The sequence below is a fragment of the Heteronotia binoei genome, chromosome 7 (genome assembly GCF_032191835.1).
Source record: "Heteronotia binoei isolate CCM8104 ecotype False Entrance Well chromosome 7, APGP_CSIRO_Hbin_v1, whole genome shotgun sequence".
Taxonomy (NCBI): Eukaryota; Metazoa; Chordata; class Lepidosauria; order Squamata; family Gekkonidae; genus Heteronotia; species Heteronotia binoei.
The window spans coordinates 109055704-109072685 of record NC_083229.1 but is presented as its reverse complement, the minus strand read 5'-3'; the positions used below and the strand labels follow the sequence as shown (position 1 = coordinate 109072685).

The window sequence follows — 16982 nt, the reverse complement described above, 5'->3', positions numbered from 1 at the left end:
TTTATTTGTTTATTTTTTGTAAAATCCAGCCTGATGAAGAGTTCTGTGGAACTCAGAGGCTTGCACACTGTTTTGTGTCATTTTTGGTTGATCCAAATAATGAAATTACATGGGCTTATTTTTGAAAGAGAACAGTTTACCTTTTGCTATTTTCAAAGAGGCTGAAAATGGAAAGCACAGAATTACGTACAAACAAAACAAAGCACGCTTCTCACCTGAAATTGTTCCCAGTTTTGCCTCAGGGGCTGAAACATTGACCTCAGCGTATAATTTCCCTTCCATTCTTCCGCTCCATAAACGTCTGTTCAGGTAATCTCAGCTACTTCAGGGGTTTTGCATTTGCTGTCGGCATGTTGCCAACGCTGGTACAGTGGATGCAGGAGGGAATTACTCCAAGCCTCACTATCGTCCTGATAGAAAACCACTGGGGATTTCCTCACATAAATTAACAACTATCTTGTCAGGGTTGTTGTAAATTGGCGGCTGGCATGTGTACAAGGGAGTGAAGTGAGCAGATGGTCCTGGCGTGATGCATCAGTGGGGGTGTGATGGTGGAGAATCTGCTGCCATGGAGATGGGAATATCACAGAGAGCCTGGCCACTTGGGATGCTGTGAGGAACACATTCCGGACTTGCTAAATGACCCTGTGAGTTATTTTGTCCAAAGAATGAATTTACGCTTCAAGGTCAAATTGGCTGGTGAACTTCCAGGATCTCAAACGATGTAGTTTTTAACAACTTGCTGTGAATCATTAGTTAGTAGTGGAAACAGATAACATGGTTCACTCCAACCATTATAGTACCTGGAAATTTTGTCTGATTGCTGTCCTTAAATTTGACCAAAAGTCACAGAGCGGCTGTCTAAATTTTAGTTTTCCCTCTCCGTAATGGATTGCTCACTTCATGATCTGAGGTAATTTTGCCCTGCCTCATCTTGAGCCACCAAGAGTCAAAGCACAGGGCATTCATCATAAGAGGAGCCAGCATCCCAGTACCATCCAAGGCAAGAAGGTCGTGGTGTGGGAGTTCAATTACCTCTAAGAGATATTTTTCATGCTGGCATAAAATATAGATCTATGTTTGCTGAATGCAAGCCTCATTTGCTATAAGCAAAGATGCAAAAAACAAAAACTATTGTGTCCAAAAAACAAATGACAATTTACAAAAATTAATACATTATATTATAGAAAACATCCAGACTAAATACCAACATTCAGACATTAAAGAACAAAGAACAATCCCATATAAACAATATCAAAGGATGACTCCGAAAACAATCTTCATACCGTCTGTAAGGAGTGCTAAGACTCAAGTGTAAAGTTCAAACGGAGTCCTTTCATGGAGTCGGCTTCAAAGGAGAAATTCTTTCCTTCACGCAACCACCGGTTTGAATTGCGTTCCGCTGCCTTTACAGCTTCTTCATAAGCCAACTCTGAAAAAGTCCTCAGACCTTTTCCTGTATGCGCTGGGAGAGATGTTGGTCTGAGGACCTTTTCAGAGTTGGCTTATGAAGAAGCTGTAAAGGCAGCGGAACGCAATTCAAACCGGTGGTTGCATGAAGGAAAGAATTTCTCCTTTGAAGCCGACTCCATGGAAGGACTCCGTTTGAACTTTACACTTGAGTCTTAGCACTTCTTACAGACGGTATGAAGATTGTTTTCGGAGTCATCCTTTGATATTGTTTATATGGGATTGTTCTTTGTTCCTTAATGTCTGAATGTTGGTATTTAGTCTGGATGTTTTCTATAATATAATGTATTAATTTTTGTAAGTTGTCATTTGTTTTTTGGACACAATAGGTTTTGTTTTTTGCATCTTTGCTTATATTGTGTTGCCATTGTTTAATTGCTTGATCATTTGCTATAAAGGCAGTAAAGGTAAAGGTAGTCCCCTGTGCAAGCACTAAGTTGTTACTGACCTATGGGGTGAGGTCACATCATGACATTTTCTTGGCAGACTTTTTAATGGGGTGGTTTGCCATTGCCTTCCCCAGTCATCTACACTTCCACCCCCCCCCCCCCCCCCCAGCAAGATGGATACTCATTTTACCAAACTTGGAAGGATGGAAGGCTGAGTCAACCTGGAGCCGGCTACCTGAACCCAGCGTCTGCCAGGATTGAGCTCATGTCATGAGCAGAGCTTGGACTGCAGTACTGCAGCTTACCACTTTGTGCCACACCCACACAAATGCATACATCCACACAAACCTGCTTTTGTTCCACCATTTCCCCCCCCACTGAATATTTGTCTTGTTCAAAATCTCTGAATTCTGGACCTCATAATAAGAGTGGGTGTTATGTGATGTAATAAATAATGGATTAATGGGTTACAAATTTGGTGTAGCCAGTTTGGTGTAGTGGTTAAGTACGCGGACTCTTATCTGGGAGAACCGGGTTTGATTCCCCACTCCTCCACTTGCAGCTGCTGGAATGGCCTTGGGTCAGCCACTGCTTTCGTAGGAGCTGTCTTTGAAAGGGCAGCTGCTGTAAGAGCTCTCTGAGCTCCAGCTACCTCACAGGGTGTCTGTTGTAGGGGGGGGGGGTAAAGGAGATTGTGACCACTCTGAGATGCAGAGCATAGAACGGGATATAAATCCAATATCTTCATCTTAACATATGAGAACATAAGAGAAGCCATGTTGGATCAGGCCAATGGCCCATCCAGTCCAACACTCTGTGTCACACAGTGGCCAAAAATACCCAAGTGCCATCAAGAGGTCCACCAATGGGGATAGATCTTCTTCAAATGGTGACCTTTCCCTTGTGTGTTCACATTGATATACCCACATGGATGGCAAACTATTCAGGGCTATGATGATATGAGATAGTTGACTTACAGCAAAAGCAAAGTATACTATGGGTCTCTGTTATCTTCAGGGTTTCCATATAATAGATCTAGCTTGTTCACTGTGACCTGCTTTTGAGCTGTGGGGTCAGTTGACTAATTAGTTCTTAATTGGAAAAAACCTACAGGATTGTGCCTTGCCCTAGTCTCATACTAATATACAGTGGAGGGAGATGTTTTGGTGGTTTATGATGAAAGTGTTTGGATACCACAGTGATGATGAATGTTGGATGCAAACCAGACAGATGTATTTGTGGATTATTTGCAATGTTCAGAAATCTTGGGGAACACATATCCTCTCAGGAGTTCTTCAGATTTCAAAATGAAGCTTGTTTAGATAGGATATGGAAATGAGATGCCCAAAATGATGCTTTATTTCTGTGGTCCTTTTGAGTTACACCAAAGAATGTCTTGTGTGAAGTAAAGAGACCCATGTCATAGAATCATAGAGTTGGATGGGGCCATACAGGCCATCTAGTCCAACCATCTGCTCAATGCAGGATCAGCCTAAGGCATCCCTGACAAGTGTTCGTCCAGCCACTGCTTAAATGTCCTTTTGGCCATTTGGGCCAACTTCTTTGAGTGTTACAATTCCTGAAGAGGCCATACAAGAATATTTTTATTGGGACTCACTAATGCTCCAATGCCATATGAAACATTTTGGGCATCACAGAACACTCTCAGATCCTTTTGGTTATTATTTCTTCTAGTGGGCCAGCATGGCTACCAGGTTTGAACTAATCTAGTTCAAGTCCAGACTTAATATCCATTCTCCAATCTCTTCTGTGGAGATGTGCTAGACTGTGCAGCAGTCATGAAAATGTGTGTGATCAGAGGCACCAGTTGGCCAAATATTGAGTTTTGTGAACAAAAGATTCTTCAGCTGGAGAGGACAAATTGGGGTTGTTGTGTTTAAATGCTGTCAGCTTAATTGACCTGGAAAGACTTTGCTTGAGACAATAGAAAGGGAAGTTGCAGTTGTGAATGCAAAGCCCTTCACAGAGACTGCAGAGCCTCTGTGTGAGAATTTACTCAATACCCTCCCCTGATACCTAGCATCCCACCCATCTCTGGTGAGCACTTGGACTTGTTTTTTGATCAATGATAGAAATATTGTTAAGACACTGTAGTGTTATGTCTACTCAGGGCTTTTTTTGTAGGAGGAACTCCTTTGCATATTAGGCCACACACCCCTGATGTAGCCAATCCTCCAAGAGCTTACAGTAGGTCTTGTAAGAAGAGCCCTGTAAGCTCTTGGAGGATTGGCTACATCAAGAGGGCATGGCCTAATATGCAAAGGATTTCCTCTTACAAAAAAAGCCCTGTGTCTACTCCAGATTTTTAAGCCCCCCCCCTTTAAAAAGCCCACTGTGGGAGGGATATGGCAGGCATGAAAATACAGAGTTTTTTCTGCATTCATTTTTTTTTCACTTGTGTGTTCCTGTTTCTTCAGGATTTTCCCCCCCCCCCCCCCCGCTTCATTTTGTACCTGTTTTGCTCATTCTAATGCTCAATTCAATATTACATTGGTTTATGTCCAGCCTATCTCCCTGCATATTTAAACTGCAGGTTTTTATGCTGGACAAAAACTGGTGTAATATCAAATCAAGCACTAGAGGGAGCAAAGCACATGTGGAACAGCTCCCCCCCCCCCAAAAAAAAAGCAACAACAGGAATTTGTAAGTGAGGGAAATGAGAATGAAATGAGATTGTGGAAAAACCCAGGGTTCCAGATGTGCAGGGAGGTCTGAAAATCCATACCTTCCTGTTCACACTCTTCCATGTGCACCTGCTAGAATGACCTTGGGTCAGACATAAATCTGCCAGAGCTGTTCTGGAAAGAGCCATTTCTGTCAGAACTTTCAGCCCCACCTACCTCACAGGGTGTCTGTTGTGGGGAAGGGAAGGGAAAGGAGATTGTAAACCGCTCTGAGACTCCTTTGGGTAGTGAAGGATGTAGTATAAATCCAATCTCCTCCTCCTCCTTCTGTAAATCTGCCAGAGCTGTTCTGAAAAATGCCATTTCTGTCAGAGCTTTCAGCCCACCTACCTCACAGGGTATATGTTGTAGGGAGGGGAAGGGAAGATTGTAAATCACTCTGAGACTCCTTTGGGTAGTGAAGGATGTGGTATAAATCCAATCTCCTCCTCCTCTTCTTTTTCTTCTCCTTTTCCTCCTCCTCTTTCTGCCTCTTCTTCTTCTGTATGGAACCCTTTTCCAGGACCATATTTGCCTCCCTGTCTCCCCACAGTTGATGCTATGCCTATAGAGTACATCTGTAATGTACTGAGTTGTGAGACGGTTTGAAGGCAACATGCTTTATTCAGTGGTACATTACAAGAGAGGGAACACGCGGGCCGGGTCCCGCTTATATACATTCCCCGGAACTGCCCCCCAGTCTGACCAGTCCAATCCCAACCAGTCAGACTTCCCGCCACAGATTTTGATGGGCGGGGCGTCTAGCGAGCTACATCCGGGGACCCGTGGGGTCGCCTCTGTAGCGATCGCCATGCGGTACATCAGCTTATGTTTCAAGACATAACAACATCCTAAGTATAAAGGAAGAAACTGTACCTGGGAACTTGGAGTGAGTGGGCATTATTGTTCTTCAGTTAACCAAAGGGCCTCTCTCAGAAGATCTGCTTCATGCCACTGATCCAGGCGTGGAAATAGCTAACCGGGAATATGTATTATGAAGCTGGAACCAGCTTGCAACATGGCTTTATTGCACTGATACTGTATGATTATTCCTCCGAGAGCTGCTGGCGTGGTTTTCCTTCAGTCCATCTAAGGACAAGCCTTATTAAAGTGTTTCCGTAATGGCCAGTGGCATACGGGCCAGTATATTTTCTTAGGGTGACCACGGTGCTCTTTGGTTTGACATGACAATAAGGGTGCTCAGCTGCTGAATTAAAATTTAATTTGGAGGCAGTGGGATTGCCTCCAGTCTGCATTATGCCTCTTCAAAGTGTCTGCATCATTCATGAGGCCTCGTTTAAGTCCCTCAAGATCAGAAGTCAGGTGTTTGTGGAGAGATGGGAAATTCAAATGACTTGTACTGAGAAGGGCTGCATCTAATAAGCACTGTTACAGGATAATTGCTGATCTGCTGGTATATTTACTAGGTTCCCCTCTTCACTTTAGTAGTTCCATCCGCTAAATGTATTTACATTATGCTTGTTTTTTGTGGAAAGCTGCCCCTAGCAGTTAAGTTCAGTGCGGTGCAGGTAAAGGAACAAGGAGTGTTTGTATATGGAATGAAGTTGTCAACATAAAAATGTTCTTTTTTTAACTGCCACTGGCATTAATTATATTGGATCAAGAGCCATTTTCCTAATTTTTCAACCTGAGATTTCTTATTTGACAGTACTGAGGATCAGACCTGAGGTGTTATAAATGCAACAGATTAATTGGTGTCACCGAGTTTTAAAACGGGGGCAAGGACTAGAAAAGCAAACGTCACTGAATATGATCAAGAAGCACTAAGGAAAGAATGTAGATAGAGCGCAACAACAAGGGGTCAGGATTTCTGCAGTGACAATTCCCAAATTCTGAAAACTCAAAACACTGTGATTAGAACAAATGTTATCTAAATTCAACAAATGTGCAAATCAGGCATGCTTTTAATTATGTGCATACATAGGGTTGCCAGGTCTGGGTTGGAAAATACCTGGAGACTTTGGGGGTGGATCTGGGAGAGGGGGGGTTTGGGGAGGGGGGCCTCCGCATGGTACAATGCCATAGAGCCCACCCTTCGCAGTAGCCATTTTCTCCAGGGGAGCTGATCTCTGCCAGCTGGTGATCAGTTGTAAAAGCAGGAGATCTCCATGCCTCACCTGGAGACTGGCAACCCTATGCACACTACAGTGCAAAGTTTCAGTTTAAATAATTACTCTGTTTATTTTGTAGAGTGAATGGGGTTTGGGGCTGACATAAGTACAAAGCAAACCAGATACTGACCAGAGGCCAAACAAATGACCAGGCACTATGCAAAATGAAATAACGAGCATAGAATGGAGAAGCTCCTACTATTCACAATTGTAACCTTATCCGCATTCCTTGTTTCCAAGGTTTCTTCCAAAACTGCTCATGTACTCTCATTCCACCTCCCGTCGCAAAGGTTTGCTGGGTGTTTGTGTGAGTCTGTATTTAGGATGAAAGGATTTCATATCAACTGCTAGATTTTGTAGAACAAAATAGGATTCAAGTTTCACCTTTAAGACCAACAAAGTTAAAAGGTACAACTTGACTCCTACTTTGTTCAACTGCTTCAGACCAACACGGCTACCCACTTCAATCTGCTAGATTTTGTGTTAAAGATCATATGACTTCAATGGATATATAGAATCCTTGTCTAAATTAAAATGAAATAGCTAGTATAGAATGAAGAAGTTCCTACTATTCACGATTGTAACCTTATCCCTGGTTTCCAAGATTACTTCCAAAACTGCTCGTGTACTCACATTCTACCCCACACCACCACAAAGGTTTCCTGGGTGTTTGTGCATGCCTGTTTTTAGGATGAAAGGATTTCATATCAACTGCTAGATTTTGTGTTAAAAGATTATATGTCTTGAATGGTTATATAGAATCCTTTTCTAAGTTAAAGTTGGCAAAACCTCGTTCTCTTCTTTTCCAAAGCCAAACTTTTATGCTCTTAAGAATGGCTAATTCTTCATTAAAAAGCCTGATCTTAAGGCCGCTTTAGTGAGCAAAAGGGTCAAGAGCCAAGAGACTAAATCGAAACAGAGCAGCGAATGTGTTGTTCCTTTCTTCTGCATCCCAATGCCATGTTGGCGATGTTATTAAAAACAGACATCCAAAAGCTGCCAACATGCATCATGTTTTAAGCACCCCTTAGAGATGGCTCCAAAGAGAAAAGCAAAGAGACACCCTTCCAAACCGCAGGCATGGATGTAATGTCCTTTGAGAAGGATTTGAATGAATGTGACAAACAGGGCAATGCAGTCCACTGAGTTCGGTTTCTGAATATTAATCTGGAGGGGGCAAGTATCAAAGTGACCTCCCTCCCCAGCATATCATAAGGATGTGCACAGACACTTTTGATCTGCCTTGGGCTCATTCTGTTCCATTTCTTTAATGAAGTATTGCATTGTCCCCAGCCCTGTGAATGCACATGAAAACCATGATGGCTTCATCATTGCAATACAATTTTTCCATCCCCTGCCTAACCTAACTTTCTGGTATCTATGGCCTTCTATGGGGATATGCTTCACACAGTGGAATTAGGTGGCCTAGGACAGTGGTCCCCGACCTTTTTTGGCACCAGGGACCAGTTTTGTGGAAGGCAATTTTTCCGGGGTGGGGGGATGGTTTCGAGATGATACAATTGTGTACTTTATTTTTGTATGGTGGTTAAGTGTGTGGACTCTTATCTGGGAGAACCGGGTTTGATTCCCCACTCCTCCACTTGCAGCTGCTGGAATGGCCTTGGGTCAGCCATAGCTCTGGCAGAGTTGTCGTTGAAAGGGCAGCTGCTGTGAGAGCTCTCTCAGCCCCACCCACCTCACAGGGTGTCTTGTGGGGGAAGAAGATAAAGGAGATTGTGAGCCGCTCTGAGATTTGGAGCGGAGGGTCAATGTATTATTATTATTATTATTATTATTACTACTACTTTATAATACATTATTAAAGAATTATAAAACTCATGGCCTGGTTGCTAACAGGCCACAGACTGGTATCAGTCCACGGCCCAAGGGTTGGGGACCCCTGGCCTAGGACATAGGTTCTACCCAGGGTTGCCAGCTTTGGGTTAGGAAAAACAATGTAAAGTTACTATATTTTGAATATACTATATTTTAAATACTATATTTGACCAAGAGAGAGATCTTGGGGTCGTGGTAGATAACTCACTAAAAATGTCAAGACATTTTTGTGTTTGCAATAAAAAAGGCCAACGCCATGCTGGGAATTATTAGGAAGGGAATTGAAAACAAATCAGCCAGTATCATAATGCCCCTGTATAAATCGATGGTGCGGTCTCATTTGGAGTACTGTGTGCAGTTCTGGTCACCGCACCTCAAAAAGGATATTATAGCATTGGAGAAAGTCCAGAGAAGGGCAACTAGAATGATTAAAGGGCTGGAGCACTTTCCCTATGAAGAAAGGTTGAAACGCTTGGGACTCTTTTAGCTTGGAGAAACGTCGACTGCGGGGTGACATGATAGAGGTTTACAAGATAATGCATGGGATGGAGAAAGTAGAGAAAGAAGTACTTTTCTCCCTTTCTCACAATACAAGAACTCGTGGGCATTCGATGAAATTGCTGAGCAGACAGGTTAAAACGGATAAAAGGAAGTACTTCTTCACCCAAAGGGTGATTAACATGTGGAATTCACTGCCACAGGAGGTGGCGGCGGCGACAAGCATAGCCACCTTCAAGAGGGGCTTAGATAAAAATATGGAGCAGAGGTCCATCAGTGGCTATTAGCCACAGTGTGTGTGTATATATAAATTTTTTTGCCACTGTGTGACACAGAGTGTTGGACTGGATGGGCCATTGGCCTGATCCAACATGGCTTCTCTTATGTTTTTATGAAAAGCAAAAAAACCAAAAGGACATATTTCCTGACTATTTCAAACAAACGATCACTATGACAGAACTGTTCCCATCTTCTGTAGATTTTCTGGAAGTCCAGGAAGTTCATTTATTCAGCCGGGAACATGAAGTGAATAAACGGGATCACCACACAGAGAAATACAACAACTTGAAACTGATTGTACGCCGAGGACAGCCTTTCCATATCCAGATTGATTTCAACCGCCCGTACAACCCACAAGTGGACCAATTCTGGATCGAGTATGTCATAGGTAAGTGCCAAATGACAGCTTTCGTGGTTCTTCTCATTCTCCCTCTTGATTATGTGGGTTTGCCGTGGGTTGACGACTTGACGTGTGAGGCGGAGAAACAGGAGGAGCAACAGGCAGGCCTGGGTACCTACAGATACTAACAAGGACCCTGGGGTAGCAACAAAAAATTGATTTGTGCACACAAACAATACACATACTTCCAGGGGTGGAATTCTAGCAGGAGCTCCTTTGCATATTAGGCCACACCCCTTGATGTAGCCAATCCTCCAAGAGCTTACAAAAAAGAGCATTGTAAGTTCTTGGAGGATTGGGTGCATCGGGGGGCATGGCCTAATATGCAAAGGAGCTCCTCCTAGAATTCCACCCCTGCTTCCTTCAAGTTCCAAGCCAGGGAAAAAAGCCCTCCAACTGAATACATTTCTCTTGAAATAAGCAAAAGCTACTGAGAATAGTGTGGGGAAAGTGAAAGAAAAGGGACACAGCTTGTCGTTAAAACGGAGCTGGCGGAGAAAGCAAAGCGAGGCTGGATCTACATGGAAGTGTGGAAATATGCCCTTCAGACAAGGGCAATATCAGAAGCCAGTGGGGGTGGGAACAGATGAAAACAGGCTCTGTGTACAACTTCTATTCCTCTCCTTTGCCTTTGTGGTGCATTTGCAAAAGTGCAGCTCAGGGTGACTGTGCTAGTTCCTGCAACCCAGAAAGCCTCCCTTTCCCCTCCCTTCTCTTTCCTCAGCCCAACTGCACTTTACAAGACAAGAAGGGGTGTTTTTACACTGACAGTTTGCGACTCTTTATCGCTGCACTGGAAACTCACCATTTACATTACCTAACGTTCTCACAACTGTTTTGCATCGTTGCTGCCCAAAGCATCTACATTTGTTTCGGTGCTGCTGCTGCAACAGCACACTAGTTTTGATCTGATCTTTTCTCTACGGGCCGCTTCAAACTTGCATTGTAGAAGTTTTCATGCGTTTTAAAAGACTCCTCCAAGGTGCAGTAATTTGCATGAGAACTGACAGCACTTGAAATTTTTACATATCATTGCTTGCCTCATCTAGTGATTTAAATTTCCAAGCAATCATATGCTTTTAACTAAGCACTGGTATTTCGGCTACCCTCTGACCAGAGACACCCGCCCCCAAACTGAAATGCTTAAATGTAAAAGGAAAATAATTAAAGCGGAACAGTGGCAGGCGATTTGAAGACTCTAAAACTCTGGATCAAACGGAATGTAAAAACATCCTACAAGGGGTGATGATAGGGTTGCCAGCCTCCATGTGGTAAATGGAGACCTCCCAGAATTACAGCTGGCCTCCATGTTTCTCCTGAAAAAAATGGCTGCTCTTTGGCATTAAACCCTACTGAGATTCCTTCTCTTCCCAAGCCCTCTCCTCCCCAGGTTCCACTCTCAAAATCTCCAGGAATGTCCCAGTCAAGAGCTGGCAGCTCTAGGGGCTGGTGGTGGTACACTGCAGCCAGTTGCCTTGCACCACCATTTTGATAGCTTCGAATGGCTGTACATGGAGCCTACAAAATGATGCTCTGCTCACCGACACTGCATTTTCCCCTTCCGACTGGGTTTATTTCTGATCTGGTTTAAACAGGGAAGCCCTTAGAGTAAGCATGGCATCACGTGGGAGTTAAACTTAGATGAAGGAGTTCTCCATGCAGTTGAGCAACTTCTGGTGTAAGGTGCACTATACATTGTCATCAAGGTATATGGCATTTTATAGGGCAATGTGATCAAAAGAGGCAGATTTCTGCCCGGCAGTTTGCAACGGAAGGGAGACAATGGAAAGGGAATAAAGAGAGGGAGGAGGTTAACGGGAGATGAATATACGCAAATGTACTAGGGTTGCCAATCCCCAGTTGGGGGCAGGGGATCCATTGGTTTGGAGGCCCTCCCCCCGTTTCAGGGTCATCAGAAAGTGCGGACAGGGGAATGTCTGCTGGGCACTTCATTATTCCCTATGGAGACCAATTCCCATAGGGTATAACGGAAAATTGACCCGTGGGTATCTGGGACTCGGTGTGTGTGTGTTTTTTTGAGGTAGAGACACCAAATTTTCCACTTAGCATCTGATGCCTCTCCCCAAAAGACCCTCCAAGTTTCAAAAAGTTTAGAACAGGGGATCCAATTCTATGAGCCCGAAAAGTAGGTGCCCCTGTCCTTCATTATTTCCAGTGGAGAGAAGGTATTTAAAGGTGTGCAGTCCCTTTAAATGTGATGGCCAGAACTCCCTTTGGAGTTCAATTATCCCGGTCACAACCTTGCTCCTAGCTCCACCCCAATGTCTCCTGGCTCCACCCCCCAAAAGTCCCTAGATATTTCTTGAATTGGAACTGGCAACCCTAGTGGCAGCGCATTTCAAAGTCCAAACCAATTTTCCCCCAATGCTAGATGACTATAGATTTTTCCAAGGTTCCTCCCCCCACCAATGCTGGATGACTATGCAAGAACTGTGCCACTGGGTGGTGGGCAAGTCCAGTGTGCAGATATTAACCTAGCAAGTTCCTTCCAGCCAGTTTGGTACAGTGGTGAAGTGTGCGGACTCTTATCTGGGAGAACCGGGTTTGATTCCCTACTCCTCCACTTGCACCTGCTAGCATGGCCTTGGGTCAGCCATAGCTCTGGCAGAGGTTGTCCTTGAAAGGGCAGCTGCTGGGAGAGCCCTCTCCAGCCCCACCCACCTCACAGGGTGTCTGTTGTGGGGGAGGAAGGTAAAGGAGATTGTGAGCCGCTCTGAGACTCTTCGGAGTGGAGGGTGGGATATAAATCCAATATCTTCTTCTTCTTCTTCCCACAAGCAAAATCATCACTGGACTCATGAAAACACAGGGCTTGACTAATTATTCTGGTTCTGGCTACACACCACCTGCCAGGCCAAAAGTGCATCCATCCTAAATGAGTTACTGCTGTTAAATTTCTCCCCAAAGCTGTCTCTCTTGCCATTATAAACTCTTTGGGAACTGCTTTTGAATTGACATTTAATTTATCTTCCTGGGAACCGGCTACATTTTTGAAATTTGGATTATTGATTCCAACCCCCCCCCCCCCTTCTGTTGCTGCATAATAATCACGGAACCATTTATTAAATCTGTTGCTTTTCACAGTAGTGTGCGTTTAGCTTTTACATTTAAATATGGCAGGAAAATATAGCAGTTTTCAAGTATTCTTTTCTCCCTCCCTCTCCCCATCTATGGATTGCACTGAAAATTGCTGGAGAGGGGTAATCCATAGATTTAGGGAATGTCAGAGAAAGATCCTTAGATCAAAAGCAGGTGAGATTTCTCCTTTCATGCTCAGCCTGTCCCTGAGTTCAGAGGGATGCCATCCTCCAGGTGGTAGAGAGAATCACGGACAGAGAACCGGAACAAGAACAATTGAATTGAATTGAATTTTTGGATTTATATCCCGGCCTATCCTGCGAGTGGGCTCAGGGTGGCTTACAACAGTAAATTCGAACAGAGCTAAAATAATAAAAACAAAACATTACAAAATCAGGAGCAGCACAGTAAACAACCTTACAGACACAGTCAAATTACTAATACAATTCAATTACTAATACAATTCTGCTGGGCACAGCATTATTCCCTATGGAGACTGATTTTCAGCTGTAGTGGCTCTGTGGGGGCTGTTTTTTGAGGTAGAGGCACTGAATATTCAGCAAAGCATCCAGTGCCTCTTCTCAAAATACCCTCCAAGTTTCAAAAAGATTGCACTGGGGGGGGGGGGGTTCCAATTTTATTAAACCCAAAAGGTGCCCCTATTCTTCATTATTTCCAGTGAATGGAAGGCATTTAAAAGGTGTGCAGCCCATTTAAATGTGATGGCCAGAATTCCCTTTGGAGTTCAATTTTGCTTGTCACAACCTTGTTCCTGGCTCCACCCCCAGTCTCCTGGCTCCACCCTCAAAGTCCCCAGATATTTCTTGAATTGGACCCGGCAACCCTATTCCCCAATCATCTGCACTTAACCCCCGGCAAGCTGGGTACTCATTTTACCAACCTTGGAAGGATGGAAGGCTGAGCCAACCTGGAGCCAGCTACCTGAACCCAGCTTCTGCCGGGATCGAACTCAGGTCATGAGCAGAGCCTGGACTGCAGTACTGCAGCTGACCACTCTGCGCCACAAGGCTCTCTATATCACATAATAACTTGCTCTTTAAAACAGAGATGTATTCAAATGTCATTTTTAATACACAGAGGGGGGGGGGCGAGGGTGATACGTTTTAAAAATGTGTGCCTTTAAAGTTGAGCAGGAAGCAGGAAACAGGAAGTGCTTAATGGAGAAGGGTCAGCAGCAGTTTCGTCAGAGCACAGACCCTCCGTTTGTTTTGCTTTCGTTTTCAGAGCAAGCAAAGTTGTGGAGGAACCAGACCCAGTAAGTGTGTGTGTGTGAGAGAGAGAGAGAGGGAGGGAGGGGGTAGGGGATTCCCCGGTTTGGAGGCCCTTCCCCCACTTTAGAAAGCAGGGGGAGGGAAATGTCTACTGGGCACTCTATTATTCCCTAGGGAATAATGGGGATCTGCGGGTATCTAGGGCTCTGGGGGGGGAATGTTCTTTGAGGTAGAGGCACTACATTTGCAGCATAGCATCTGATGCCTTTCCTCAAAACACCCTCCAAGTTACAAAAGGATTGGACCAGGTGGGCCAATTCTATGAGCTCCCAAAGAAGGTGTCCCTATCCTTCTTTATTTCTAATGGAGGGAAGGCATTGAAAAGGTGTGCAGTCCTTTTCAATGTGATGGCCAGAACTCCCTTTGGAGTTCAATTGTACTTGTTCCAACCTTGCTCATGATTCCACCCCCAGTGTCTCCTGGCCCCACCCCCAAAGCTCCCAGTTATTTCTTGAATTGGACGTCAACCCTAAGCAGAGATGTAAACTTTATAAAGGACACAAACACAATTAAATATTTTTAAAAGAAAAACTTAAAACATTAGCACTCATTGGTCTTAAAGGTGCTTTCTTTGTATTTCTCCCATGGGATCCAGGGAACTGGGCAAAGGAAGCTCTGGCTCTTTCCTTCCTTCCCCAGGGGACGGGGTGGGTGGGCGGAGAAGAGCCTCAGCCTGTAGAAGAAAGAGAGGCTTGGCTCAGTAGCTCTGCTGTGTGATCGAAAAAGCCTGGAAAAACAAGTTCTGTCTTCCTCCCCTTCCTCCCTAAGGGAAGAGCCTCAGTCAATGGAGAAAACAGAGGTTTTGCTCTGTAGCTCATATGCTATTGAGCAAGCCTTGGAAAGCAAACTGTGATACAGAAGGAAGCAAGAGATAGGGAGAAGGAAGCAGATGACAGCCACGAGCCCTCTGGGGGCCTGATTTGGCCCTCAGGCCGCAAGTTTGACACCCCTGGGCTAGATGCTTTTATAAATATGCCTAAGACTGTCAGGAAGACACTCAAAGTACACAGTTCCTTGTCTAGACTTATTTGTGCACTAGACAATGTTGTGACAAATCTACTGATGCTTCTCAAAAAAACCCCCCAATGTGTTCTAATAATAGCTTATTCAAAAGGCGGCTCAATGATTGCATCTGCTAACGAGGCCGTCAATCTCACTTTGAAGAGCATCTTCCTGTATAGGACAGTAAATCTGTTGATGAATTTATATACCGCCTCCTTGCATTAATGATCTGTTGTGGGAGGTAGCTGTAAATCTCAGGAGCTGTTGGAAACCCCCCCCCCTCCCCAATGGCTTCATAAAATCCATATATATTGGTCTGGCCCCTAAATGCTTTTGTTACTTGCCAATTGACAAACACACATCAAAGCAGCTGTAAAAGGGCTCTTTGGGTAAAATCAAATCCTTTCTTGGCTCCTGCAAATCCACAGACTTTTGACATGAGATTAGAGCAGTGGTTATTTTTCCTTTTTCCGCTGTCTCACGCACACTCTTGTTGCTCTCAGTTAAGTGTTCAGGGCTGTAGAGATGTGAGGATTGAATGTTGTGGGTCTTCCCGAATGGGAATTTTCCTTAAATGTGGCTCAGTTCTTTTGAAGGAAACATTGTGAGAAACTGCCTGTGCAGTATTATAGCCTCCTAAGGGGCAGGTTGTGGAGATGTTGAATATGTTGGGTCTGGTTTAGGATGGCTAGACTGTTCAGGCAGCCATTGTTACCTTCACTTAGCAGAGTGCTCTTTCTGCGCTTCAGTGCAGCAGTGTGGCCTAATCTAATGGTTACCACACTATCTCACAAACTGCACAAACAGCCTTTGCTGGTGGATTTATTTAAAAATAAATATAACAAATAAGTGTAGCGGAGAGAAAGAGTGATTAAACTATTCTATCTAACTAGATGGCTTTGGACTATAGTAGGCCATCTACTTAGTTCAGTTCAGGACAAGGGACACCACGCTGTTCCTCCTGATGCATGCAAGGAAGAAAAACAAGGAAGAGGAAGAGAACAGGAAAAAGGAAGTTCCCTGAGATTACATTCTATTGGTTAGGGAGGGTGAGTGAAAGTAGACAGGAAGGAGACTGGCTGATATGAACCTAGCTATCTATCTTGCTCTATGGTGTTTGTAGTCTTGGAGGATTGAGCAAGAGACATCGTCAGTCTGTTCTTCTAGCAAGAACAGGGTTGCCAGTTTTGGGCTGGGAAATTCCTGGAGATTTGGGGGTGGAGTCTGGTGAGGGCAGAGTTTGGGAAGGGAGCTCAGCAAAGTTGCTGACAACCTCCTGGTGAGGCCTGGAGATCTCCCATAATTACAAGTGAGCACCAGACTACAGAGATCAGTTCCCCTGGAGAAAACGTCCGCTTTGCTGGGTGGACTCCATGGCATTACACTGTGCTGATGTCTCTCCCCTCTCCAAACCCCACCCCTCCCAGGCCCTGCCCTCCAAATCTCCAGGAATTTTTAAAGCCAAAGGTGACAGTCCTAGAATTCAGCAAGGATGTGATGCCATAAAATCCATCTTCTGGAGCTGCTGTTTTTTTCCAGTGGAACTGATGTCTGTAGTCTCGAACTCAGTTGTAATTATGGGAAATCTCCAGGCTCATAAAGTTGCTAGCTTTAATGAGCATCTGGAAGGCAGGCAGTATTTTACCCAAGTGCTCTGTGCAAAGCAGGGCTTTTTTTGAGCAGGAACGCACAGGAACACAGTTCTGTCTTGCTTGATATCAAGGGGTGCGGCTCAATATGCAAATGAGTTCCTGCTGGGCCTTTTTCCTACCCAAAAGCCCTGTGTGAAGTAATGGTGATGTCAGGGGGTGTGGCCTAATATGCATATGAGTTCTTGCTGGGCTTTTCCTACAAAAAAAAGCCTCGGTGCCAAGTAAAACTCCCATCCTGTAGTGGCCCAT

The 16982-nt window shown here is 44.4% G+C and overlaps 1 protein-coding gene across 1 annotated transcript in view; it reads left to right on the top strand.

Annotated features, from left to right (window-relative positions):
* F13A1 (coagulation factor XIII A chain) overlaps positions 1–16982 on the top strand; it is a 118675-nt gene that overhangs the window by 9045 nt on the left and 92648 nt on the right. The window contains exon 3 of the mRNA XM_060244190.1: positions 9488–9676. Within this exon, the coding sequence (XP_060100173.1) occupies positions 9488–9676 (189 nt within the window). The remainder of the gene's footprint in view (positions 1–9487; positions 9677–16982) is intronic.